A 27,678-nucleotide genomic window follows, 5' to 3' on the forward strand; every position below is an offset into this window, starting at 1 on the left:
CACTTTTAAAAGAAGTTTCAGTAAAAAGTCTCAAATTTTGTGCCAGAATGTAACTCATGGGACCTTGAGTCGAATTTCCAGTAGAGTCTTCATTCCCACCTGAAACCTGAGGAGCACAGTCTTATTGTTTACATTCCTGTTGGCATTCAGGTCTTTTGAGATCACACCAGAATAGCCCATCAAGCTCGGCTTACAACAATCTAAGGTCTTTAGCCTGCATCTCCAAACTTTTCCAAAGGTCTGCAAAGTAGTTCCAGAGACTTCTGAACCACACGGCCATGGCATAATCACAGCTGGTTTTATGGATTCGTCAGCTTTTCATTTTGGTGACAAATAACTGAGAAAAACAACTGGAAGAAGGATACATTTTGGATCATGGTGTCAGAGGTTTTAGTCCAGGACCAGCCGATTTCATTGCTTTGGGCCTAAGCTGAGCCACAGAATCATAGCAGAAGGCATGGTGGAGGGAAGCTGCTCAGCTCGTGGCAGCCAGGATGGAGAAAGAGAGAGAGAACAAACTGGAAGGGGCTGAGGACAAGAAATACCCTTCTAGGGCATGCTTCCCATGCCTGCTTCCCTAAATTAGATGCCACCTCCTGCTGCTTCCACGGCTTCCCAGTAGTCCATTCAGCTATCAATGGATTAATCCGCTGATGAGGACAGAGTCCTCATGATCCAGTCCCTTCCCAAAAGCTCCACCTCTGAACACTGCCACGTTAAGGGCCAAGCCTTCAACCCAGGAGGCTCAGGGGTCACTCCGTGTCTAAACCATAATACCTCCCCACCCCTGCAGAAACAGAATGGGAGAGAGGGGCCTGAGCCTGTGTCTTAAGGAATGGCACCTGAGTGCACCTGTTGTGGTCAGCCTCTGGGTTGAATTTCAAGTTGCCCAATGCTGACATATGAGCAAGGGAAGCCTGCCTGGAGTGGAGTTTTCATGCAAGGCATGGACACAGCGCCCAAAAGGCAAGAGGACATATCTTCATTTGGCTTCCAGGACAGGGTGGACAAACAGCCCAGTGCCTCCTTAATGATCACCTGTTTAATAAATCCCTATGTGTTCTGTGAAAATTGATCTGAAATGTGCTTTCACTATTAACTAAGGGTGAGGTTTTGGGGCCCTGGCTAACATGAACTCATTCAGATTCTACAGTGCGTTGGATCTCATTATGTGCCAAGTATTTCTATGTGTGAGCCACGATGACTCAGCTTGATTTATCTCAGTGGGTGGCGACAGACTCAGGCTACTAAAACTTTAAAGTATTTCTAAATCTTAAGGTAAAGACAACACAGAAAAGTTGTCCTTTAGAGGACAAATCGCAATACATTTGGCAAACATGTTTATAAAACCCACTCCTGGGCTGGGGATGTGGCTCAAGAGGTAGCGAGCTCGCCTGGCATGCGTGCGGCCCGGGTTCGATCCTCAGCACCACATACCAACAAAGATGTTGTGTCCGCCGAAAACTGAAAAATAAATATTAAAAAAAAAATTCTCTCTCTCTCTCTCTCTCTTAAAAAATAAATAAATAAAACCCACTCCTCTTTCCTGCCTTAAAAAAATAATCTTTACTGGTTAGCAAACTGCCAGAGGAGTTGCCCAAATGGAGACTAGTGCATCTTTAGATTAAGAGAGTGATTCTAGGAGAGTGAACAGGATCTCTACCTAATGAGAAAGACAAACCATAACACCTTCCAACACTAGTGCATGCAGTTAACACTTGCATTTCATAGAAATGGATCGGCAGGAAGAGAACAAAGTGCAGAAGAGGTACACAGAAGTAAACAGGCACCAAGCTCGGTGACACACACCTGTAATCCCAGAGTCTCAGGAGGCTGAGGCAGGAGGATCCTAAATTCAAAGCCAGCCTCAACAACTTAGCGAAGCCCTAAGTAACTTAGTGAGAACCCTGTGGCTCAGGGATTAAGTGCCCCTGCGTTCTATCCCTGGTACCAAAAAAAAAAAAAAAAAGAAAAAAAAAAGTCAAACAGCCAGTGAAGGAATATGGGACAGAGGTTTTAGGGGAGAAGGTATATGAAGGGAAGACAGCAATTAAGTGACATTTGATGGTTGGCAGTGAGAATCTATCTTTCTGTTTACTTTGCAAATTACAGCAATGCTTTATGTTAAACTGGACAAATCTACTAGTGTGCCTCTTTAATTTTAAGTCACTCATACCAGAGGTGGTGGGGGAGGGAAACCAAATAAAGCAGCATTCAGGAAGTCGACAGACAAGGAAAAAGTGGCCAAGGAGAAGAACTGGTGGCAGGTAAAGTTTTCAATATCAAGGCCATGGAAGATAGGACTCAGCAAACCAAAGTCACCATTTCCGCATTACCCTTTGTCTTCTATTAACTACTGTGAAAATTACAGTCAAACCAACCTCACACATTTTTATGGTTTGTGTTTGGATGACGTCTCCTGCACGTGCTTCCACCAGAAGAAAAATGGAAAACCCAAAGAGCTCCTTTCCACATAAGGCACAGGACAAAACTGGCCCCATTTACATAGTCAAGGCAAAAATGAGTGTTTTCCTGGCTTTGGGCTTTTGCTATCACACATCCATAGATTATAGGGACTCAAGCACATTATCCCCAGGCTAGGCAGAAACTTGGGCTCCTTCCAGGTCAGGTTCCGGTGTAGCAGGGCTGAGAAACTACAGACCCAAGCCAGGCCATTTCAAGGTCAAGTTGACTCCCATGTAAGCAGAAAAACTGATAATGACACACCCATTGCCTGGCACCTAAACTCCCACCAAAAAGCGGGGGGGGGGGGGGGGGGGGGGGGGGGCATGGTAACTTGATTGGACTAAAAAGTGCATGAAGAGCTCACAAACTCTGAGCACCTTACCTAGGATTGGGTATGGAACTAGCTTTCTTAACCCTGAAGATTCATATAAACCCCTAGACAATAGCCATCTCCGGTACCCTCTTTTGGGACCCCTCATCCTTTGAGAGCTCCTCTTTCTTTCCATTACTCAAATAAATCCTGTTACTTTGCACTCAACTTGTGTCCAAAGAATCCAACCCCATGTTCCTTGCTACATAGGGTTTTTTTTTTCAATTTTTTTAGTTACATATAACAATAGACTATACTATGACACAATTATAAAAGCAGGGAATGTAACTTGTTCTAATTCAGTCCCCAGTATTTCCCCTTCCCTTCCTTTCCTCCCACCCCGTTCCCTTCCCTCTACTCTATTGATCTTTTTTTAATAATGTTGGCTTTTTTATACCTTTATTTTAGTTATTTATTTATATGTGGTGCTGAGGATCAAACCCAATGCCTCACACATGCTAGGCAAGCGCTCTACCACCGAGCTATAGCCCCAGCCCTAGTTTTTGTTCGTTTGTTTTTTTTTTTTTTTTAATTAGTGTGTGTTGTGGATGTACATGATGGTGAGATTCACTGTGGTATATTCATATATGTACATAAGAAAGTTAGTTCAGATTCATTCCACTGTCTTTCCCTACTCTTTCCTTTCTTTCTTTCCCCTTTGTCTTCTCCTCTGGTCTTTCTTCTATTCTTTTTTTTTTAACCTGTCCCCCTACATTTTGGATTAGCTTCCACATATCAGAGAAAACATTTGACCTTTGACTTTGGTGGACTGGCTTATTTCACTTAGCATGATAGTCTCCAGTTCCATCCATTTACCTACACAGGTTTGGATGTTGGTAAGAACTGGACAATGATACAGCTGAAATGCAGTGGTGGGCTGAGCAAGGACATTTAAAAATGAAGTCACACCCATGACTTTTCTATTCATTTTTTGAAGAAAATTATACTAAAGTCAGCAAGCAGTCACACATGGAAGAACAAATAAAATAGGTAGATTGAATAGATATGCTGGGAACAAAAATGTCTGTTTAACAGAATTTAAAATGGACAGAGTGGTTAATTTTGTAGCAAGAAAAGAAAGGGGTTGCAAGCTGCAACAGGGGGAGCAGGAGAAGGCTGGCAACCTTTGCCCTTGCACCTGTCACACCTCCTCTGCTGAGAATCTACATTTTCACTATTGTGCTCCTTTACCACGGCCTTTGACAGATCTCTTCAGCTAAGGTAAGGAACGCTTTTCAATATTTATATTTGCGTTTCTAATAGTCTCAAAAAAAATCTAATACCAGGCTCCTTTGCCATCTGTACTCCTTTAAGTACAACTCTTTTATCTTTCTCAGCACCCTTTATTAGAAATACCCAGGAGCAAGGAATCAAACGAGTGCGCTGGGCAGTAGCTCCTCAAGTCCAACTATTAGTCTGCAGAACCGTGCGCTTCCAAACCTGGCGGGCCAAGGAGCACACTGCGCAGGCAGTCGGCGGGTTTTTAATCCCCAACGCAGCAAGCACCGCCCCCTTGATCTGATAGGAGGAGCCCCGGGTTACAGACGAGGTGATTGTCTCATTTTAAAAATGGGGCGGGCCCAAGGAAGGACGATAGTTAAAATGACTATCACTGGATCTGACATCCCAATTAAGGCTAAATACTATATTCTGAAAAGGGACATCAGACTCTATTTCTCACAATTTGTTTCCTAGCAACATTCTGCCCGCGTCTTCACTGGCCTGCCATCTATGTTTCCTAGCCACCTCCTGATGTTTCCAAAACTTCTACCATTGGCGATGACACATACTCCTCCTGACCTGCTGCATCCCCTCTGCTGCTTGACCTTCTTACCTTGTGATTCAACGGCCATAAAGGTGGTAAGAAGTCATCCCAGAAAAAGGAAAAAAGGACGCAGGACTTCCCCACTCCGGAGACCCCGACTGCAGGCAGCTAGAAAAGCAGGAGGTAGGTCTTTGCCCTTGGGAGGAGCAGCGCAGCCTCTCTCCACATGGTCCCTAGAGATGGGTCCTTCTCTCCAAGGCCAACTCCTCCCCTGGGCGCTCTTAGGCCAGAGGACTCGGGAAGCATGCAGAAAAGGAGGGCTTGTGAGGACACGGGTGACCTAAACGCCTGGAAGGTGGCGGCGTCCTAAAGCAGCGACCACGGCTCCACAGCCTCTCCCAGCCTCTTCACTGGGAGCTGTGGAGTCCGAGGGGACGAAATAGCCCCCAGTCCCCACTCATAGCTTCTCAGCCCAACGCTCAGACGGGCCAGCAAGCGGGCTCTGCAGTGGAGGGAGCGCGCAGGGCTGGAGCACAGCCTCTCCCAGCAGCCACTCCACAGGAGGACGCGCCAGGACAGCGCAGGAAGAGCCACCCTAGCTGAGCACACAGCCACCAGCCGCCTTTCCTGGTAACTTCTCATGCCTGCCGCCTGCCGGCAGGACCAGTGCCCACCAGCCCTGGTCCCACCTTGTCATATGTCCTCAACAGAACATGGGCTTGGAAGGAACAGACTAAATTGAAGCCACAGCACCTGAGAAATCCAAGATCAAGGTGCTGCAGACATGGTGTCTAGACACCTTCTTCCTCGCAGGCAGTTGGCCCCTTCTCACTAGGGCTGCACATGGCAGAGGGAGAGAAAGAGAGCTCTGGTCTTGTAATGCCAGATTCGTGGGATCCCAACAGACCTCCAGGAGCCGAATCCGATGCAATCACACAAGAGTCTTTATTGCAAGCTCGAGCCTGGACTCACAACGGTTCCTGACGCAGTGGTCCCAGGGAGTGAGTCCTGACCCTTTGTTCAGTGAGATTTATAGGTTTTGGGGGGTACTCTATGTGTCACAACATCATAGAGCAAATCGTTCCATACCACAGGAAAGTCAAACAACAACTCTTAACATGGATTAGCACATTCACTGGTGGGAACTAGTTGGGTAGGGGTGATTGGTTAGTACAAGAGGGAGGTTCCTTCGAACTGATGGGTTTAAGCCATGAGGGGTGTACATGCTAAACTACAGGGTTTCCCAACATGTTATCTACCACCATAAACTACTGGGGGGTCTTCTGGCATCCCAGGTATTTTCCCTGTCTCATGCTGATTGGAGGTTGCTAGGGGGGTTGCTATGGGTCCTCATCTAGCCTAACTGAGTCAGGGACCCCTGGTGCCTTAGATCTCTCCTGTTATTTACAAACAACTCAGCAAGGTGGGTATGTACCTAGAAAGGCTCTGTGGGGTTTTCCAAGGACAAGGGTCACGTCCCCTTCCTTAGGACAGGCCTTGAGGTAGAAGCTGCTGTTATTTATTTATTTTCAAAAATAGAGTCATATCAGTTTCTCAGTCTCTCTTCATAGAAGGACACTAACCCCGCTATAGAGGCCCTACCCTCACCACCTTCTCTAAACCTAGTGGCCCCCCCACCCCCCACCACATTGGGAGCTAGGGCATCAACATATGAATTTGGGGTGGGTGGGAACACACACCTTGAGGCCATGACATTGTGCAATCAGCTCTTTAATAGAATTGATGCCATGCAGCCAGCATTTCCTTCAGATAACAGCTTCCTATGCTTTGATTGAGCTCCACTAAACCAAGTGTTCATGATTACAAAAGAGTGAAATCTGTAAACCAAATCATTCCCACCGGCTTGATCAAACTCCCCCAAGGTAACTGGTGCCGCCAAGATAAAGCCTTGCATTTACTGCTTTTCACGCTTGCTTCTGGCGACCGCCATCCCAATGAGGCCAAGAACACCCAGGAAAACTGTTGCAGTACCAATCGCAGTGAGTGTGTCAGTCACCTGCAACAGAAGACAGGGGGCGGGGTCACATCAGGAGTCTGAGCAGAGATCCTTGTCCAAGGAACCTCTTTCCTGGGCTGCAGGTTCCTTGGACAAGGAACATGCTCCCTGTCCTGGTCACCACATCACAGAGGAAACAACTATTGGCAGGGAGGGGGGATTCCAAGAGGTCAGGCCACCCAGGAAAGAGGACAGGAGGTCCCTGTCAGGAAGGAATGAATGCAGGACTGAGTCTCATTATGAAAAGGGAGTCTCAATGGAGGAAAGAGAGGTGCAGCCTCTAGGTGTTTAAAGCATGATAAACCCATGGGGTGGCTGTGGGAAGGACAGAGTGGCAGGGTTCAGATGTTCTAGGTCAGGGGTGGCTGATAGGGAGCCTTGAAGCAGGTGCCAAGTTGGGGAATGACTCCTGTGAACTTCCACTGCCCAGGGCTTGAGAACAGGGACTCACCTAGGTGTTCTTGGTGTCCCTGGTGCTCAGCCCACTGCCTGGCACAGGTGGACCCTGGTGACTTCGCTGCTGAACAAATGGTGGACTGGGAGCAGCGCTGAGGACAGGCTTTTGTGCAGTGAGAGGCCTTGCTTGTGTGTGAGAGGGAAGGGGTCCTGCTGAAGGACAGAGTGGGGACATGAGGGGGACCTTGATGGTTGCTGCTTCGGCACAGGTGGTGTGAAATGACTGACATGGCCAACCACCGTGGGCCATCTTGCACACCGGGGCCATCTTGCACACAGGTGGAACTCAGGCAGAGGGGGCCACAAACACCATAAGAATGGCTGTTTCCAGTTCACTGTCCTGTGCTGGTCATTGTCCAATTGCTATAATTTTCTTACCTCCCTCAACAACCCCGTGAGGCTGGCATTCTAATCCCTACCTTCCAGCTGGAGACGACTGAGGTGGCCAGTGGAAAGACCTCACTCAAACCGCACAGCAGGCAAGTGACCAGGCTCAGCTCTGCTTATGCCTTTCACACCCAGGGAAGGAAACTAAAATCAGTGATGCGAGAAGAGATTTCTGGGGAGTGCACCATGTGCAGGCAGGGGAAGAGAAAGGGCAACAGTGCACCATCTTACCACAGACACTCGATCACCTCCAGATGCTAAGGAGAAATGAAGCTGGACCTCAGACAAAGCAGTGACCTCAGACTTCATTCAGTCACCACTGGCAGTGAGCAGGGCTCTGTTGTATATGGTGCAAAGGTGACAGGTGTTTCAAAGGGAGATGAAGGAGCAGGGGTGGGCAAATGGGGGTCGCTAGAGTCAAGTGAAAAATGATGAAGGGAGGTCCCTGTAAATGCAGTGAGGCCGGCTGAGTGTGCTCCCTGCAACTAATGGGTTAGGATTGTACCGTCCTGTGGAGACGGCAGGAGGCCCTGTTTTCTGATGAGTACATTCCAAAGGCATCCCTCTCAGACCTTGGAGAAAGACACTTCTGAATAATAAGGTCTCTATCTATGTTTATGTGATCTTCCTGTCTATCAATCTGAGTCTCACAGAGTCAGAGGAAGGATGCATAATTATAAGCCCATTTTAGTAAATGCACTAAGACAGAGAAGTCTTGGGTCTATCATCTACTGTTGTTTGGGGGAAAAAAAATAGCACATTCTCTTGACAGGTGAAATTTCTCAAGCAGTCATATGAAGGGGGATTGGGAACTTTCTAGGGACAGAGCTTCATGTTCCAGGGGCCATGCTATACTTTAGTGGTCTATCAGTGCAAAGTGTGGGCAGAGTCACTAGGGGCCCAGAGTTCTGCAGGGCTCACAGCACACTGTGTACAGAGAAGGAGAAAGTGAGTTGGAGACAGGCAGAGGAGGAGCTTCCTATGGAGACAGGGCAGAAGGGAAGGAAGGAGTGAGAGGGAGAAGACAGGCGAGTCATTGAGATACCTGCAGAAGAGGTTCCCAAAGAGGGACCCCAGGCCAGGGAGAAACTAAATGGCACAGCCACTACCGAGTACCCCAGGCTTGCTTGAGTTGAACCCTCAGAAGCACAGCAGAGAGCCAACCGCCCCTAAAACACCCAGAGGTAAAACTGATCCTACCCACCACACCATACCCTTGAGCAACCACCCCTAGGCCAGACACACATCAACCCTCCCCGGCTAACAGGAGGGGGACCCATTCAGCAAGGTCACAGCAACAAAGCAGGTCTCCCCCCAGTGCTCAGAGCTGACCGGCAGTTCTCAGTTACCAGCCTGGGCTCCAGCCTGGGGCCCTCTCTTCCAGAAGGGATGGATTTTCCCTGCCCCCTCCCTTCCTTACCTCAGCCTTTCTCCTACCTTACCAAAAAAGAGCCAACCCCTGCCCTCCTGAATTGTGGGGCACAGGCCAAGGTTCAAACATCCCTGGACACCAAGGGGGAAAATTTCAGAACACAGAGCTCCCCAACAAGAGGCCTCCAGAAGCAAAGCAGCGTGTGGAGGGAGGCCTTCTGCCAGGTCCACCTCCCACTGAGACTAGAATTCTAAAGTGAGGTGGCATCATGGCCGTGAGCATTAACACCTTCAATTCAACTGAAAAATTGTCAGCGTATTTTTGTTTGTTTCTTTGTTTTTGTTTTTGGTACTAGGGATTGAATCCGGAGGCACTTAACCACTAAGCCACATCCCCAGCTCTTTTTTATATTTTATTTAGAGACAGCATCTCACTAAGTTGCTTAGGTACTCACTAAGTTACTGACTTTGAACTTGTAATCCTCCTGCCTCATCTTCCTGAGCTTCTGGGATTAAAGGTGCACACTAATGTGCCTGGCAAATTGTCAGTTTTTGACTAAAAAAGTGATCTGATTTGACTGACAGTTTTACCATAACACCTGGCTTGACTACTTAAATTATCTCAAAGACATTTTTCATTCGTTAAAGCTTTAAATAAGCTAATTTTGCAATACCAAGGTTTTCAAGAAAATCTGTACTGAAATCAGGGGTGGAAATTGCAAAAAAAAAAAAATCCATCCTTCACAAATTTTTCATATTCATAATTTTTGAAATGTTTGATTTTCAACTAAAAATGTATAACATAATTTGTCTACGTTTTTTTTTGTGTGTGTGTATGGTGCTGGGAATTGATCTCAGGGTCTCATAAACTCTAGGCAAGTGCTCTACCATTGACTTACAGCCCCAGCACTTCAAGTCCTTTTAAACCAAGACTTGCTAAACCAAGCCTTGACCCACTGTTTAAATCTAGCTGCCATATGTTTCTACAAAAATAAATAAATGAAAAGAAATCAAGATTTTTGGAACACAGCTTTGCCTGTTGGTTTACACAGAGTCAATGGTTACTCTCAGGCTACAGAGTGACCCTGGCAGAGTAAGGAGAGGAACCAGCTGGCCCAAGAAAGCTGAAGTGTTTCCTGTTGACCTTGTGCAGAAAAAAATGGACACAACATGACCAGGGTCCCCTTCTCGTGGACCCCACTGCTCACTCTGCCAGCTTCCCTGACCCCCACTCCCGGGCAATCTCCAACTCAGGTTGCACTGCCAGCCCTCAGCAGGTGTCCACCCCTTATTACTTGGGAATGATCTGATCGCAGGGAAGGGGACACAGGCTGAGGACACACCTGGTCACTGCGGGAAACTCCATAGCGCAGCGCGTTCACAAAGTGCTCACAGTTGTCACTTGTCAATGAATAGGGGACTTCCTTCCCCACCATTTTCTCTGCCTGCTGGACAATTTTGTTGGGTGGCAGTGGGTCATACTTGTCATCATGCTTGTTATTGACCCGGTACTTGTCTCCTCCGGCCACCACGGACAGCAGCTCCTTCTTCACTATGGCTCTTTCAGCCACGATGGACATGATGCTGCTCACACCAGCTCCTGCCACTTCACCTGTGGAAACAGTGGACTCAGGCCTGGGCAGGGCCACAGTGGCTCAGAGCTGGCCCCGAGCCAGAGAGCCTCAGGGCCAAATTGGGAGAGTAAGTGGTTTCCAGAAAGTTTTGTCCTCCTCCCCTGGACAGCGTCCTCCCCAGCGCTCATTCCCAGCTGGAGCAGTGCTGTAAGCAGCCCTCCACCCAGGGGTGGCTCAGGACGGCTGCAATGGTTTTCACTGCCCGCCCCTCTACCTGGGAAATCTTAGTGTCCTGGGGCCTGACTCAGGCATTTCCTGGATTTGCTCTATCATTAATTCCTTTCATATGATTCACATGGGAGGTTCTGGAGTCCAGTGTTGAATGATTCAGAACTAAAATTAGAAAATGAAAATGATACCTTCAAATATGCTACTAAGAAACTCGCTGAAACCATAGTTGAAATCAATAGAATCTCTGTGAGTACATGGAGTGTTTTTTTTTTTTTTAAAGAGAGATTGAGAGAGGAGAGAGAGAGAGAGAGAATTTTTAATATTTATTTTTTAGTTCTTGGCGGACACAACATCTTTGTTGGTATGTGGTGCTGAGGATCAAACCCGGGCCGCACACACGCGGGGCGAGCGCGCTACCGCTTGAGCCACATCCCCAGCCCTGGAGTGTTTCTGTAGTAGCATTATATGAGGCAGAGGGCAGGTGTGCACACGGTACAGACCAATACTCAGGGCATGTCAGGAGAAGGAATTAATCATATTTTGTTGGGGTATAGAATTCGTGGAACATTTTTATAAAGATTATAAAAATGTATTATGCTTTTACCCTGGTTTAACGCACTGCTGTTCAAACTGACATCGTGCCAATGCCAAGATGCCAAGAATAATCACGATATTCCGAATACACTTGGTGGTGGGTAATGGGATCCACCTGGAAATGCACTCTCTCTTGCTCTCTCCTTCTCTCTCTGTGTGTCTCTTTCATGTTGGATTATTCATTATTTGTGGTAATAAGATATACAAATATTTCCAATCCAAGGGATCTGGATGCTGCAGCCTGGAATATTTCTCACCCCCAATAACAACATACAAATTTAGAAATGCCAAACAAATTCTCACCTTGAGATCATTATGCATGAAATATTCCTCCATAAGTGAATGTTTCAAGAACTTCCAAAGCTGATTATGAAGAGAAACTTTGTATGTTGGGGTTTTTTTAGCAAACCCTGTGAGCACTCCCAGAACCAGTCTGGAACCCCAGCTCTTGTGCTCTCAGGGAGTCTCTAAATTAGAAAAATCCATGACCTACATTTCTACAAGGCCTGAAACAAATTCTCACGATACATTAAATTCTCTTCAAGGAAAGCAGCCTGACATAAGCAGTTTAGCTTCAATACTCCATAACAAAAGGGTCCTTGACTAACTGCTCAATGGAAGGAACCAAAGCACTTATTAGGCAAAATGCTGCTTCTAAGATAATAAACTCAGGGTTGTCGCCCAGAATCTTAAAGATCTAAAGGATGGATCCCGGTACCTCATGTGACCAAGGAGATGTGATCAGTGGACCCACCTCCCAAATCAATTGGTTAACTCTGGGCTCCTGAACACCTGGCTCTGGAATGTTCTCCAGGTCCTTGGTATTATTCTCACCTTGTTGCAATAACAACACTCCCTACATGTGGCGTATCCTCAAGAGACATGAACTTTGTCAGCAACCACATGCTCTTCCGATGACTTCTATGAGAACTAAGCCACCAAAACTGTATTCACAAAAACCATGTGAAGGATCTGCTGAGTCCTGGTTTACCATCTATGGGGTCCCCTGAAGGACAAACATCAGAAGACAAAGAGTAATCTTGGGGATTAGTCCCATTGCTGGTCCAACTGAGAGACTGACCAACAGAGGGGATTGTTAAACAGAAATAGAGAGGACGCCACAGACTGAATGTAGACCAAAACCCCGTAGTCAGGCATGGTGTGGGACACCTGCCTCTAATCCCAGACACTCAGGAGGCTGAGGCATGAGGATGCCATTCTAAGGCCAACCCAAACAACACAGTGAGACCCTGACTCAAAATAAAATTTTAAAAGGGCTGGTGTGTAGCTCAAGGTTAGAGCACCCTGGGTTCAATCCCCAGGGCTTCATCCAAACCAAACAAACCAACAAGAACAAAGGGCCCACCTCATGCAGCCCTAACTGGACACTTCCCTGATTTCCCCAGAGCCAGCTCTAGCCCAGACAGACCTCCCTCTCCTGCTGTGAGCAGGACCTTGCTGCTGTCCCAGGGGTTAGACACCAACCAGGGAGCACCCGCAGTAGCACAGCCTAAGGGGGGCAGGTTCCTAGTGGCCAGGCTCAGGGACAAATGCACTCCCTCAATGACGCTTCAATAACTGAGTGTGAGCACTGCTGTGAGCTGAGCTCTTTGCCATTTTTCTATTCAAAGTCTCTGAGTTTGTGAGCTGCTGTAGGTGCCACAGAAGGTCTCAATGTCTCTCACTTGACTGACTTCCTATGTGCACACAGGTGCGTGTCCACACCAGCTCTACTAGTGACTTGAAGGACTGGACAGTGTTCCTCTGTGTGCAGGTGAGTGGGGTTTCCAGCATGTCCACGTGTCCCTTAAAGCCATGATGCTGGGCCAGAGAGGGAGGAGGCCCCACACCTGGCCAGGCCCTGCACAGGCTCTCCCTGCCCTCCTTCATTTCTCTCCCTCACGGCCTGGGAGACAGGAATTCCTATCCCTGCTCTTCTGAGGAGAAGCTAAAGTCACAAAGGAGGCCCAAGAGTCGGGATTCCAGGCTGGTACTAGGGAGGTTGGAGGCCCACACCTGTCCATTGTTCTCTGCAGCCAGGTATAAACTCTTGGAAGCATTAATTCCTTCCGCTGTGTTGTTTGACCTTGCAGAACTCCATAGACACAGGGTATTGGACCTTGGAGGGATGCTCATCAACCAAAGGTGACCAACTGAGACTGAAACCCACTCTAAAATGGAAACAGGTCATTGTTCTCTCCCTGAACTCACTGATAAGGAGAAATATCAGGAAATATAGGCCAGAGGGAAAGAGCATGATTCACTTAGTAAATGCTGATTGAGCACCTACTGTGCCAGCCAGTGTGAAGACCAGCACATAACTGTGGCTGTGTACATACTCTTTTTTTTTTTTAATTTTATTCTTTTTTTTTATTGGTTGTTCACAACATTACAAAGCTCTTGACATATCATATTTCATACATTAGATTGAAGTGGGTTATGAACCCCCAATTTTACCCCAAATGCAGATTGCAGAATCACGTCGGTTACACATCCACAATTTTACATAATGCCCTATTAGTAATTGTTGTATTCTGCTACCTTTCCTATCCCCTACTATCCCCCCTCCCCTCCCTGTGTACATACTATTGATCTCAGCCCTTGTGTTCAATAGAGAAACCAGGCTTACTTGGTGGAGCCAGATGGACCACATAGCCATTTCCCACATAGATGGCCCAGTGCTCATAGCCAAAGCGAGAAATTTCAATTAGGTCTCCAAGTTTTGGTTGTCTTCTGTTCTGTAACAGAAAAACACACACAGATTGGGGGGAGGGGGCCTTTTATGGAATGTTGTAGAAGCTGACCTGCAGGAAGCCCCAGCTCTAGCCTACAGAATCCCTCTGTTCATCACCTGTAAAAATCAAAGAAGAGACACCTCTCCTTTCACTGGTGGGAAGCCTCCCCTCTCCGGTTACATTACGTTTGTGAGCCTGGAAAGGTGCTCCAGGACAAGGAGATGGGAAGGGTGACATTGAGGGAAGATGGCAGCACAGGAGTGTGGGGCGGTGATGTGCACCAGCTGCAGAGAGCACATTTTATGCACAGAGAATGTTTGTAGCAGCAAATGTCGATATGATTCCCAAAGATGTCAAACTCACCTTGTTAAGGGCCACCAACCATGTGCCTGGGCCTCAGTGATCATTGTGAGTTACAGAGCACCCACGTACAGAGCCCAACCTGCCAAACACTGCAGAACACTTGACCCCCACTGTTCATCGTCCTTCGAGCAATAACTACCACCACCCTCCTGGATAGATGAGGAGAATGGGTCTCAGCACAGTTAGGGAACCTTCCTAGAGAGCAGAAGAGCCAGATGGAAACCGAGATCTCAGGGTTTCCAACATTTATGCCTGAACAATCCCAGAAGGTTCCAGACAAGCTGGGGGAAGTTCAAATATGGGCTCCAGGCCAAAATCAAGAAAATAAAGACAGGATGTGGTGGGAGTCAGAGGGGGAGGGGTTCTCTTCTGAAGCTCACATGAGCAAGTTGCATTTCTGGGACACTCTGAGGCAACCAGCTGCCCTCCCCAAACTCAGCTGAGCCCGGCCTCTGGGCCCAGTGCGCCCTGCAGGGAGCTGAGCTGCTGCAGAGAGAAGTGAGGGTGCAGCTGCCTGCAGGTGGTGGGAGATCTCCTGGGAGTTCAAGTCCTTGGCAGCAAGGATCAGGAGTCAGCTTGACCCAAGGTGGGCTGATTTTAGCATCAGAAAGGTAATAACTGCTGGCAGTGGTCAGGCATGGCTCTAGTCCCAGTGACTTTGGAGGCTGGGACAGGAGCATCACAAGTCTGTGGCTAGCCTGGTAATCTAGGGATATGTGGTCTCATGTTGAAGATTTTAAAAGGTCTGGGGATATAGCTCAGTGGTAGAGCGCTTGCCTAGCTTGCACAAGGTCCTGCTTTCAATCCCTAGTACTGAAAAAAAAGAAGAAAAAACCCACACATGTATTGAAGCACACCACAGTGGTTCTAGTAAACACATCTAAGTGAAAGGAAAGATAGAATAAAGTCTTAGATGAACCGTCCTCAGGGAACCCAATTAAAAACTACAACAAAACCTAAAGCTACAAACAGATACTTATAAGGTGGCTGTATACATGTGCAAATGCACAGAAACATATGTGGCAGAGCACACCCCAAGCTGCTTGAGGGGAAGCAGGGAGCCTGGGAGAAGGGCTGCCGTCCTTCTTGCTCATGGTTCGACTTTGCTTTGGATTCCTTCCTTCCTTCCTTCCTTCCTTCCTTCCTTCTTAAATTCTCTTTCCACATCTTCTTACTGGTGCACGACACTTGTACATAATGATGAGCATTTTGTTGCCTATACACACGTGCACCCAATATTGCAATATATTTTGGCCGATATCACTCCCTAACCTCTCCCCCTCACTCCCCTCCTCCCACACCTTCGTCCCTTTTTTCTGTTGGTCTCCCTTTGATTTTCTGCTTTTGGTTTTTTAAACAAGGCAAATACATTCACATATGATTGTGGAATTAATTAAAATAAAAAACAGAACAAAAGGTTTGGAATTTAAATCCTTCTCAGCCTGTGGGCACTCCCCACTCTGACTTAACTGGAATCTCACTCCCTGTTTCCTCCTTTACAACCTGTTTCCTGAAACCTGGTTTGGGAAAAGCCAAGCCTTCAGCGAGGTGCCAGGAGGCAGCCAGCACTCAGGAGACCAAACCCCACACAGCAGCTGAGGCAGGGAAGCCTCTGGGCTCCTGGACCCAAACCATGGTTCCTTTCCTGCTGTGTGAGAGCCCCAGACCTGCAGCCCTCCTGCCCCCCACCCCAATCCCTATCCCCTCTACACCTGAGCTGGAGCCAACAAGGACAGCACACATATTCACGCTAACAGACTGTCACCCTTTCTGGGGACTCACCCAACTCATCGTTCTGTCCAGAAGTGTTGTGTGTTGCTGGCCGGATGTCCAGCTTCTTTTATTTAGCTTTGAGTTTGTTTTTTTTTTCTTAACTCCACCTACCCAAGCCTTCCAATAGGGGAAAACATAGGTCAAAGTTCACATAAAAATTTTAATCCTCCAACAAGTACAGGGCACAGGTCCACAGTCAGTTAGATATGGAAATCAGCAGGAGGGGTGAGATATCAGCGCTCAATGTGCATTCAGGAGAATTTGGTGGCATCTGTGGTCAGGGAACATTCCAAAATGCCCAAGTTTCAGATAGAGAGGAGAGAAAGTAAAACAAGCAAGTGCTGATACTGAAAACAAACCCCAGAAAAACGGCCACACACTACTGGTGGGTGTAGGCGAGGGTTTCAAAGAGGGAGGGCCTCTGAGCACACAGACACACCCCACAATGAGGATATAAACATCCCCACAGAAGGCAAATATTTCCACCAACTTTGAAACCAACCACACCAACTTTGAAACCAACCACACCAACTTTGAAACCAACCACACCAACTTTGAAACCAACCACACCACCTGGAACAAGCCACCACAGACATAACCCCACACTGGGAAAACCAGAGAACTTGCAGGGGCAGAAGTGTAAAAAGGGCTTCCCCTCACCCAGGCTCAGAGGCTCAGAAGTACATTCTAGCCCAGCAGGAAACCTAATCCCTAACTAGCTGGTGTGAAGAGCCTGTTTCTTTGACACCAGTGTGCTACCCCACCCAAGCCCCAAGTAAGTTGTTTCTTCCGACACCCACTTAGAGACCTCACATCCTGGACAGTCCAGACAGCAAGGGGTGGGAGGGACTGGGGGCAGCTCAGCATCCTCACTGTGGGGCTTGGGGAGGAAGCAAGGACCAGCTCTTCCTTCCCTTGCTTCTCCCTCGACCCTCACACTTCAGGTGGTTCCTGCGCCCAACTCCCCTGCCATCTCTTCAGCTGGCAGTGCCCACCAAGTCCTCCTCTCAGGAGATGGGTCTGTGATATTGTTAAAAGTGGCTGGCACCCAGAGATGGAGTATCTGGGCCTTGGCTCACACTCCATCCACACTCAGCCTGCATTCTGGGCTTCTGGCTGGTGAGCTTCTTCCTTGCCTGCCTCTCTGTGAGGAGAGTTTGGGTCTCTCCAAGCCCCAGAGAACACCTCTGTCCCTCTTCTTCCTTCCACAAGCTTTTCATCCCAGTTCAAGGTGATTCTCGCCTCACCCTGTGATCCCTGAAGTGTCTAATCTTGACTTTCTGTTAGAGAAGTTCTCAGCAGGGCTGAATCCAGCTCTTTCATGGTAATTAGAAAAGGAAGAGGCCAGGTTCTTATAATTATAAGAAATGGAACAATTCCTGGAGGGCATGTTTTATAATTTGGAAAAAGGAAGTTGTGGGTGTTGTGTTGCCCTGTCCCCAGGAAAACTCCTGCCCTGTGTCCTCATGGAGGCAGAGGCTCAACTCCTTTCTGCTCACAGTGCCCTGGCCATGACCTTGGGCAACTGAGGATGATAAGGAAACTCCCTCCTGCTGTCTCAGCCTTGCTGTGGCTGCCCCAGACTGGGGTGCAGGAGGAGGTGGACAGAGGCCTAGCTCTGCTCCAGTCCAAGTCAGGCCCAGAGATGGATCTTGGAGATGCAGGGAGGGAGGCCAAGCCCCCAGGAGTTGTTTTCCTGGAGGCTGGAGGGAGCTCAGACAGGTACAAGGAATTGTGGCCCATTCTGATCCTTGCATGATGGGTTCAGGGTCCTGGGTCCCAGAGAGGGACAGTTGAGCCAGAGGGCAGTGAGGCACCTGGTGGGAAGGTGTGTGGATGGGAATGGGAAGAGGGGGAGTGGGCATGGGGAGGGGGTTGGGCCAAGGAGACCCAGGAGTGCAGAAGAGCAGAGGCCAGAGGGAGCACGAGGTGAGTGGAGGTCGAGGCCCTGGGTGGACCTGGGGGCAGAGCCCAGGGAGGGGAGGGAGGGAGGAAGTGTTGGTGAGGAAGGGCATGTGGTCTGGGGGACTGGGTATGAGGCAGCAGGGACAGGAGGTGGGGAAGCTGGCAGGAGGCTATGGGGTCGTGGAAGCAGGAAGGGAACTTCCCTGATTAAGTTAGTAGACAGGAGGTGGAGGAGGAAAGGAATCGGGAGAGTCTCCTGGGGTCTGCAGGGACTGAACTTTGGGATTGGAAGTGGCAGCAGTGTGGGCCGTGGGGCTGAGGGAGGAAATATGGGGCAGTGGGAGGACTTAGGATGACTTCTCTTTTGGTATTGGGGAGCCTAGAATAAGGGTTGGGAGGGAGATTTCATCCATGAGATCAGACCTGAAGAGGGAAGAGGAAAAGAAAAAGAATTGATTTGTGATGTTGAGGTGCCATGGGTGGAGTGCTGAGAGTGAGGACAGGGCGGGGAACGAGGAGCAGAGCGGGGGCCCTGGGGTGACTCATGAGGGCTACAGGCAGGGGAGGGTCCAGCTCAGCCTCTGCACACAAGTGACCTGAGCACATCACACCACCCCTCGGAGCCCAAACCTCTGCACTTCCACAAGGAGAGACTTCAACCATCTTCCTCCCGTTGTGTTCATATAATTGCTCCCTCAGCTGAGATTTATTTAGGCAAAGGACACAAAGCAAGATGGGCAAGAGGGAAAGTCCCATGGGGAGAAGTCCTGAGGAAGCCAGGTGCGAGCTTCCACGAGCCTCTCCGGAGGATTCACGTGGGATCACTCAACTTCTTCATCAATGTGTTGTGACATCACGTGTGGAGGGTTGTCTACCCAAGAAGATCCCAAGAGTAGCAGTCTATGGTTTGGGTCCATGGAGAGTCACCTAGTTCCCCTCTGCCTGGCCTGTACTGAGTTCTGGACTCCCAGAAGGCAGGCAGCATGCAGTGTCAACCTCACTGTTCATACAGGTGGTTTGGACATGCTGAGTCATTGTGATCACTGAGGGCAAGGTTTATACTAGTGCAGGCAACGGTTGACCTGCCCAGTTTCCAGACTCAGCTATGAGCCAACCTTGTAGGCAGGTCTCTCTAGGAGTGCCTGTCCCAGTCTGGTATGTTCAATCATCATGCGTAAGACACAGCGATCCCAAGCGTGCAGGCATCCACAGCTTCAACACAGGTGCAGTCAAAAGGATCTGGAAAAATGAAACAGCAAATAAGCAACTGCAGCTGGAGACTTGACTTTCCTCTCACAAAACTGATGGAGTTCATGGGAGGAAACCATCGAGGACCAGGAGAACTGAACACCACCACCGAGTAATCGGACCTAACTGACATCCACTGATCACTTCACCCACAACAGCAGAACACACACTGCTTTCAAGTGCCCAAGAACGTACACAATGTGCTCTTGTTGTAGATGAAGAAAAAAATAATAATAAACCTTACAAATTAAAAAACAGGAAATCATCCAACATATACTTTCCCCCCCAAATGGGATTAAACTAGAACTCAATAACAGAAGAATATAAGAATAATGTGCAATACTTGTCCAATGTGCAGTTGGACCACATGCTTCTAAATAACCCATGTGTCAAATTGGAAGTCTCCATGGACACTAAAATATTTTAAATGACAAAAAAAAAAAATCACAATACAGACTATCAACACATGTGAGGTTTAGGTAATCAGGACTGAAAAGGAACTTGATAGAACTAAATGCATATTTTGGCAGAGAAGAAAATTGAAAGTCAGGATACTGAGTTTCCATCTGAAGAAGTTAGAAAAGAGTAAATAAGTGCAAAATAGGCAGAAGGAAGGAAAAAATGAAGATAAGAGCAGCAATCCATAAAGTGAGCAACAGAAAACAATAGAGAAATTCGGTAATGCCAAAAGCTGGCTCTTCTAAAAGAGCAAAAGATAAACCTCTAGTGAGATTGACAGAGCCAACAAGGAAAAATGACACAAATTACCAATATGAAGAGTGAAAGAGGGGCTTTCAGAAAAGCTTTGGCAGATATTAAATGAGAAAAAAATAATATCATAATAAAAATTTAAGAACTGGGATTATGGGCTAATTTCTTAAAAATCACAAATGACCAAAATGGTTCTAGATGAAATAGATACTCTGAATAGTTCTGCAAGTATTGACTGGAGTGCATTTTTAGTTTATCACCACTGAAAAAATAAAATCCAGGTTTAGATGGCTGTCCCAGCAAAACAAGGAGGAAACAGTCCCATTCCATGAAACTTTCTGGGGAAACAGAGAAGGGAACACTTCGTCTCATCCATTTACAGTAGCATCCCAATCTGACCACTGAGTATTAAAAAATACACCCAGAGATCAACATCTCTCATGAACACAGAGGTAAAAATCCTCAGACAACATCAGAGGATCAAACTGAGCTCTTTTCAAAAGGAACACTCCCACATGACCCCATGGACTTGATCCCTGGAACCCAAGACTGACCCGATCATTGAAAATCAAATGTACAAATATGTCACATTAACCACATAAAGAACAAAAGTCACACGGTCATATCAACTGATGCAGAAAAAGCCCTTAACAAAATTCAGCATCCACTCCTGATTTCAAAATATTCTCAGCATCAATGGAAAAAAAAAAAAAAAAAAAAAAAATATATATATATATATATATATATATATATGCTGAATAGAAAGAAGCCCTGAAGAGTAGAAGGAAGGGAAACAGGAGGAGGGGAAACACGGGGGAATTGTGTCCTGAATGTACACAAATATGTCGCAATGAAACCCCACTGCATGTATAATTATAATGAACCAACGAGTACACAAAATAATAAAATGATAATAAACTATTGTTTTTCTACTAAAAAATATAGTTGGCAAAGTGTCACATCATGCACTTTAAACAAATAAATCTTAGCAAATGAGTACTAGAAGATCGCCTCCTCAACTTATTAAAGGCCACCCACAAAAACCTAAAGCTAACTGTAAGTAACTGAAAAAATTAGATTCTTAGACATACATCTAACACCACATATATGCTGAAAACTAAAAATTCTGACTGAAAAAAAAGACTGGGGCTGCAGCAATGTACTTATTAAGCTTTCATCAACACCCAATGGGATTTACTCTGGGAACTTTAAGGTAGGATAACATTAGAGAGTCTTGTCAATTTTTTATCTGTGCATATTAATGGTACAGGATAATGGATTTCATTGTGGTCTAATCATACACACATATAACACGACTTGGTCAATTTCACTCCCCAGTTCCTCTCCTGACCCTCTCTTCCTCCGTCCCCTACCCTCAAGGTTGCCCTTCTACTTTCCTTCTTCCCCCTCCTTCCTTCACATATGAGAGAAAACATGATACATTTCCGAGCTTGACTTATTTTGTCAACTTGATGGTCTCCAGTTCTGTCCATTTTCCTACAAATGGCATAATTTTGTTCTTTGTGCGAGAATAATACTCCATTGGGTATAGACACCACATTTTATCATTTATCCATTGACCTTGGCTGACTCCTTGACTTGGCTGTTGTGAATGTGCCGTGATAAATGCAGGTATGCAGGTATCTCTAGAGTGTGTCTTTAATTCCTTCAAGTGTTCCACACCCAGGAGTGGAACAGCTGGATCTCCTGGTAGTTCTAGTTTTTTGAGGAAACTATACTGATTGCCCATAGTGGCCGTACTAATTTACACCGACAGTGCGTAAGGAATCCTTTTTCCTCACACCCTCACCAGCTGTCTAATACGATCGGAATTCTCGATGACTGATTGCCGTTCTCACAGGGTCAGGCAGTTGGAATCTCGATTTGCGTGGATCTGATGGCTAAAGAGGGTGGACTTTTTTTCCTATAATTGTTGGCGTTTTGTATTTTTTTTTTTGAAATGTCTGTTCAGTTCATCTGCCTGTGTATTAAACTGGTTACTATCATTTTTTTTTTCTTTTTTGAGTCTTTGGGGCTCATTATATTCTCTGGATAGCAATTCTTGGTGAGAGGAGCAGCTGGCAGAGTCCTGCTCCCATCCCACCCCTATCTTTCTGTTGTACAGAAGCTGTTTAATTTGATGCATCCGGTGATGCTTGTTGGTGTTATTTCCAGACCTAGAGGAGTCCTATTCAGGAAGTGCTGGCCGGCACCTGTAGCTGGAGCGTTTCTCCTGTGTTTTCCTCTAGCAGCCACAAAGCCTCTGGTCTTCCCTCTAGGTCTTTGATCCTCTTAACATGATTCATCTCATTAACAGATTGTAATGCTAATTTGAATTGTCGACTTGAATGGATTAAGAGATGCTGATGATTAAGCTTCTGGACCTGACAGTGAGGGTATCCAGGAATGATTGGCATGTGGGATAGTGAACTAAATGGAGACCCTCCCTAAGAGAGGGCAGCATGGTGATTAAGATGGTGGCTTGGATGAATGAAATTTAGAAGAACAAGGAAGCAGCAACAGATGCCAGCTCTATTCTTGACCGGGTTCTTGATTGCTGCTGTAATTGCCTGAGGATATCAGACTCTTCCAAAGCAGACTGTGCCAGTGATTTTCCAGGAAGTTTCCAGAAGCCTTCAGTCTCCAGTAGCATAGCCCCGTTGATCCCTCTTGTTCTGGGGTTTGCGCAGCTACTGGTTCTCCCAACTCCCTGGCGGGTAGACGGCCATTGTAGACTATCCACCTTCGGGTCAGGTAAGCCAACCTACTAAGTCCCCTTTAGAATCCTAATTCCTGTTGATTCTGTTCTTCTAGAGAATCCTGACTAATACACCCATCAAAGAAGAGAAACTAAATTTGCTATATCAACAAATGCTGAAGATATCCAATAAAACCTGACCGTCATTCATGATTTTTTAAAAATGGGGGAGGGGGGATCTTCTAGTGAATTGAAAAAAGCCAAAAAAAATTTTTTTTGTCCTAAAACTTTTATCTATCCCCAGAATACCATAATCACCATATTTAATGGTGAAATATTAGTAACATTTCTCTAAAGTCAAGGATAGGTCAAGGATGCCGGCTAACAGGCCTGCTATTCAACAGTGGTCAGGACATCCTGGCCAATGTAGGGCATTTAGGAAAGGAGTGAGGAGGGTAGACTGAGTTGGGGGGAGGATATGATTAAAAGGGAGAAATCAGAAATCAAGTTATTTTTTGAAAGTGGTATGGTTGTCTTTTCGAAGTACTAAAAGAATCCAGCCACTTTGCTAGAAACAAGATAATTATTCATAAATCAGGTACATTTGTGTACCAGCATCATTTTAATGTTGCTTTTTTTTTAATTGTTGATGGACACTGTTAAGCTCGAATTCGGGACCCCCAAAAGACCCCCAGAGACCAAGATCGATGTATACAGCAAAGAGGTGTTTATTGCGAGCTAGCTCGGTCCTCCACGCACACACAGCAACTGGTGATGCTGAGAGGCCCCGAGCCCAGGGTTTGCAGCAGTTTTATACATTCTTTGGAGAAGGCAGGGACCCCCACATACATCATAGCATCTCTTAGCAAATCATCACCCACCGTGGGAAAATCAAATAACAACTCTAAAACACGATTAGCACATTCACTGGCGGGAACAATTTGGGTAAGGGTGATTGGTCAGTACAAAAGGGGTATTCATTTGAGCTGATTGGTTTAAGCCAAGAGGGTTGTTCGTGCTGAACTACATGGATTCCCAACATGTTATCAACCACCATAAACTACTGGGAGGGTCATCTGGCATCCCAGGTATTTCCCTGTCTCATGCTGATTGGTGGCTGCTAGGGGGCTGCTATGGATCCCCACCTAGCCTGACTGAGTCAGGGACACCTGGTGCAACAGATCTCTCCTGTTATTTGTAGATAAACAACTTAGCAGGGTGGGAATGTGCCTAGGAGTGCTCTGTGGGTCTTTCCAAGGACAAAGGTCCTGTCCCTTCCTTGGACAGGCTTTGCTCTGAGGTAGAGGCTGGTTTTTCATTCCCCACTTTGTCTGGAAACTTGGGAACCAATCATGGTTCCCTCAGTTGGGGGCCTATTTGGGAGGCTCTACATCTTGGTAAACAATAATCCTCAGGGGACAGTCTTCAACTTCCCAGACTCACTCAAAATTGGCCTTCTAGATCCAACCTGACTCGATTTACCTATCTATTTCTGGCTTCATTCCCTCCTAATTTTAGAAACTTTATTGCTATAAGGAGAAGGGGCGATGGCTCGTTCTGGCTGCTTCAGAGCTGAAAAGGGGGTGTCTAACATGAGGGGGCTCGAAGACATGGGGGACGACATGGGGGACGATGTGGGGGACGTGAGTTCCCTTTTAGAAGTCAGTTCCATTTGAAGTCTGGTTGGGGAAAAACAGGTTATCATCTGGGGATAGGTGCTTCTATGAGAGAAACAAAAACCATGAGTACTGAATAAATGTTGCAGCAGCTGGAAAATGTCACTGTACAGAAGTTCCCTCACCAGGCTTTAACATCCCCAGTTATTAGAACTGTAAACATAACATTTAACTTTTAGGGTTACAGATGTCCTTCCCCTTAAGATACAGTTTAATAATTTAATGTCATCTGATCTTGCAAAATCCTTTTACTAGTATGACCTCTGTGTCTAATAGAGAAACCTTTAATTCTGTTACTTAGGGCTGGATAATCATACTAGCAAACACCAAGCCTACCTGTGTAGGTTAGAAATAGCTGTAGGCCTTAAACTAAAAACTACTCTGGCAGTTCCTTTTGATAGTTATCAGACATTCCTGCCTAAGAATCTCTTTTGTAGCCTCCAGTTTACTTATTTTTGGAAGTTACATTTAACTATTATTATTATTTAAAATGCCCAGGAATAGCTGTGTTTTTGGCTTTAACTGTCTTTGCTAAGTGTTTAAGTTGAAGTAGTCAAACTGACTTTTGTTTCTATCTATTGTTAACAGTCAGCTGAGTTACCCTAGGAGTCCTCAGGGAACTTACAGCAGCTTCTCAGTTCCGCTAGTGCCATTTGCGCTAGGATGGGTCCAGGCCTTGCTTGATCATGTGGCTTCCCTTGGAAGGATCAGAGATGTCTCCCTTCTCTGATGACCCTCCTCTTCACAGCAAATGCACTGATTGGCTTTCTGTCCTCCACTGGTCTCATTAACCTCCCTGATTGGGAGATTATGTGGCCCAGAGTTACAAAGCTCTTTAGAGAAGTCCCCTGTTCCTTGGATTCAGGCTGACTCAGAGGGCAAGAGCCAAATATTGGTTTTCTTGGCCCTTTTAATTTAACTTTAAAACTTAATCTTAAACATCCAACAAATAAATTTCAACAGCCTTATATTAAGAGTACTGGGCTTTAATGTCTATCTCTCTATCCTGTAGGTGATAACTCATTATCTTAAATTAACCCAGGTTGTGAGTTCTTAAAGCAGTACCTCTGCAAAACATTAACAGGCAATCTTTAGACCATTTATTAAAAAAAAAAAAACTACAAAATAAAATTAACAAGAGTAAAAACATATTTAGTTCATGTAATAGCTACCTTGAATTTTGGCAGAGTTATACATTATATCCCCTGTTTGAGATCCTAGTAATCTTGACAAAAACCAACTTTTGGACACAACTTTAAATGTACTGAAATCTGGCCTACTTCTTTCATAGTCATTTTTACATGTCGTGAGATGGGACACAGAGCCTTATCTCAGGTAAGGAGGGGCTCTTCATAAATCTTAAGTACTGTAGTTCTGAAGCTGATCTTTGCTTTTTAAACATCATTGTACACAGCCTACATAAATTGTTGCTCAAGTTCACATGAATATTAGCTAACCCAATACAATATCACATCTAGAACACGAATTAAAGAAAGGCTGAAAGCTTTTAACCTTTTGTAGAAAAGTAGCAAAGTACTTTTGTGTTTTACAATATCAACCTTCACACAGATTAGGCTCTCATTAACTTAAAAATGCATTTAAATTGTATCTCAGTGTAAAAAGTAACATAGAACTTTACATAACTTATTGATAACAAGTCCAGTTATAGAACACAAATGATATAAATAAATCTCCAACATGTTTTTCTTTTAAGCCTAAAATTACCATACAACTTTAGAACACCAGCTTGATATAATGTTCTTTTAAAGCTTCTACCTTACAGACTTGTATACCTGGAAGATATGAACACATGAATAGCACCACAATTACATTGATGATTTTATATTAACCAAGTTTAGCTTTTAAAGAAATAACATATTACAATATTGAAAAATAACAGTTGTTGTTTAACCATAGTTGTATAATTTTTAATTTCTTTAAGATTACTTGCTCAAAAAAAAACTTACACATATAACCACTTTACAGAGACCTTCTTTATCACTTACTTAAACCCTCTGATTTACTTAATCACATAGACTCTCTTATCCAGAAACACATTTTCCCTCTATTAAATCCATACCTAAAACCTTTTAATTTCTCTTTTCCATCTGTTAACCTCCTTTTCTGTTCACATTTTGAAACAATCCTTGTAAATTTCTGAATTTAGGCAGATTATTTTTATAGGCATCAACATTTATTAGTTTTTTTGAACACCTAGAAAAGCTTATAAGTTTAATTTTAAAGACATCTTTACTTTCATCTATTTACCAAATTTAAATTGAACCATTTGAATCACATGAATCAAAAATATTTGGATCCATTTTTTTTAATTTTATGAAGCTCCTCATATATCTGCCAATTGTCATATCATTGCATGATATATGGACATACACACATACAGACATACGACACGTAACACAAGTGTGCACACATAACACAATAGTAAAGGCCTTGTAGCTTTTCTCAGGTGAAATCTCCATTGCAGTGTTTAAAAATAGAACTGATCAGAAACACATTAACTTAAGTCTGTAGGATCAAAATCATGAGCTCAAAAAAAAAAAAAAAAATACAGAATCTAAGAAAAAGCAAGAGTCCTAGAAAAAATGACCGGCCAGTAATTAGTAAATACCATACAATTTACTTTTTGGTTTAATCTAGTTTGAGTTCAGGTAAAAGACACCTTTACTTTTTTTTTCCCTTGGGCCTCAGATCACTCTCCTCACTGAGCTCACAGGCTTCTTCTATTTGCATTTCAACTTAAGTCCTGGCTGAGATCTGGAAGGACCAGGAAAAACTGGAATTCTGAGCAGAAGCTTCATGCCTAAGGCATTTTAACCATAAGTCACAATTTTCAGGTTTGGATGTTGAAAATTATGATGCAAGTTTAAGATACAATTCTCAAAATTTCATACATTTACATCTTCCAACACTAGAAAAACTTGCTCACACAAAACTGAAAATAGGATCTTACTTGATAATATAAAAGCTACCATCAGAAGAAATTCCTTCAGGATCATTAAGCCACTTCCTTTGTTCTGAAGTTCCTAAAGTAGTATTAAGTTACATTAAATCACCTGAAAAAAAAAATTTCAAAAGAGAACCACACACTACCATGTATATCCAAAATTAAGCTTTGAAAATTCCCAAGACTGTTGCTATTCAATGTCATTTCAATAAGCCAGACCAACATTCCGATCCAACACTTTCCTTTCCTAAATCCTACACACCGAGGGAAACAGATACCAAATCATAATTTACTATCCTTGCCCAAATTAATGCACTGGTACACCTAGTGAAATCTTCCCAGGCTATCCAGTTCAAAAATTGATGAAAAAATA

The 27,678-nt window shown here is 45.3% G+C and overlaps 2 protein-coding genes across 2 annotated transcripts in view; one reads left to right on the top strand and one right to left on the bottom strand.

Annotated features, from left to right (window-relative positions):
- LOC308642447 (galectin-12-like) overlaps nt 1–27,678 on the top strand; it is a 170,078-nt gene that overhangs the window by 132,745 nt on the left and 9,655 nt on the right. The window lies entirely within an intron of this gene.
- LOC308641917 (phospholipase A and acyltransferase 2-like) lies at nt 5,912–16,120 on the bottom strand (the record flags this gene model as incomplete). The annotated part of the gene is made up of 4 exons (XM_081280489.1): nt 5,912–6,618; nt 10,176–10,444; nt 13,861–13,969; nt 16,112–16,120. The coding sequence occupies 4 exons, from the start codon at nt 16,118–16,120 to the stop codon at nt 6,517–6,519; spliced, it is 489 nt and encodes a 162-aa protein (XP_081136615.1). The 3' UTR covers nt 5,912–6,516.

This window comes from Spermophilus citellus, assembly GCF_964194105.1.
Source record: "Spermophilus citellus genome assembly, chromosome: 2".
NCBI lineage: Eukaryota > Metazoa > Chordata > Mammalia > Rodentia > Sciuridae > Spermophilus > Spermophilus citellus.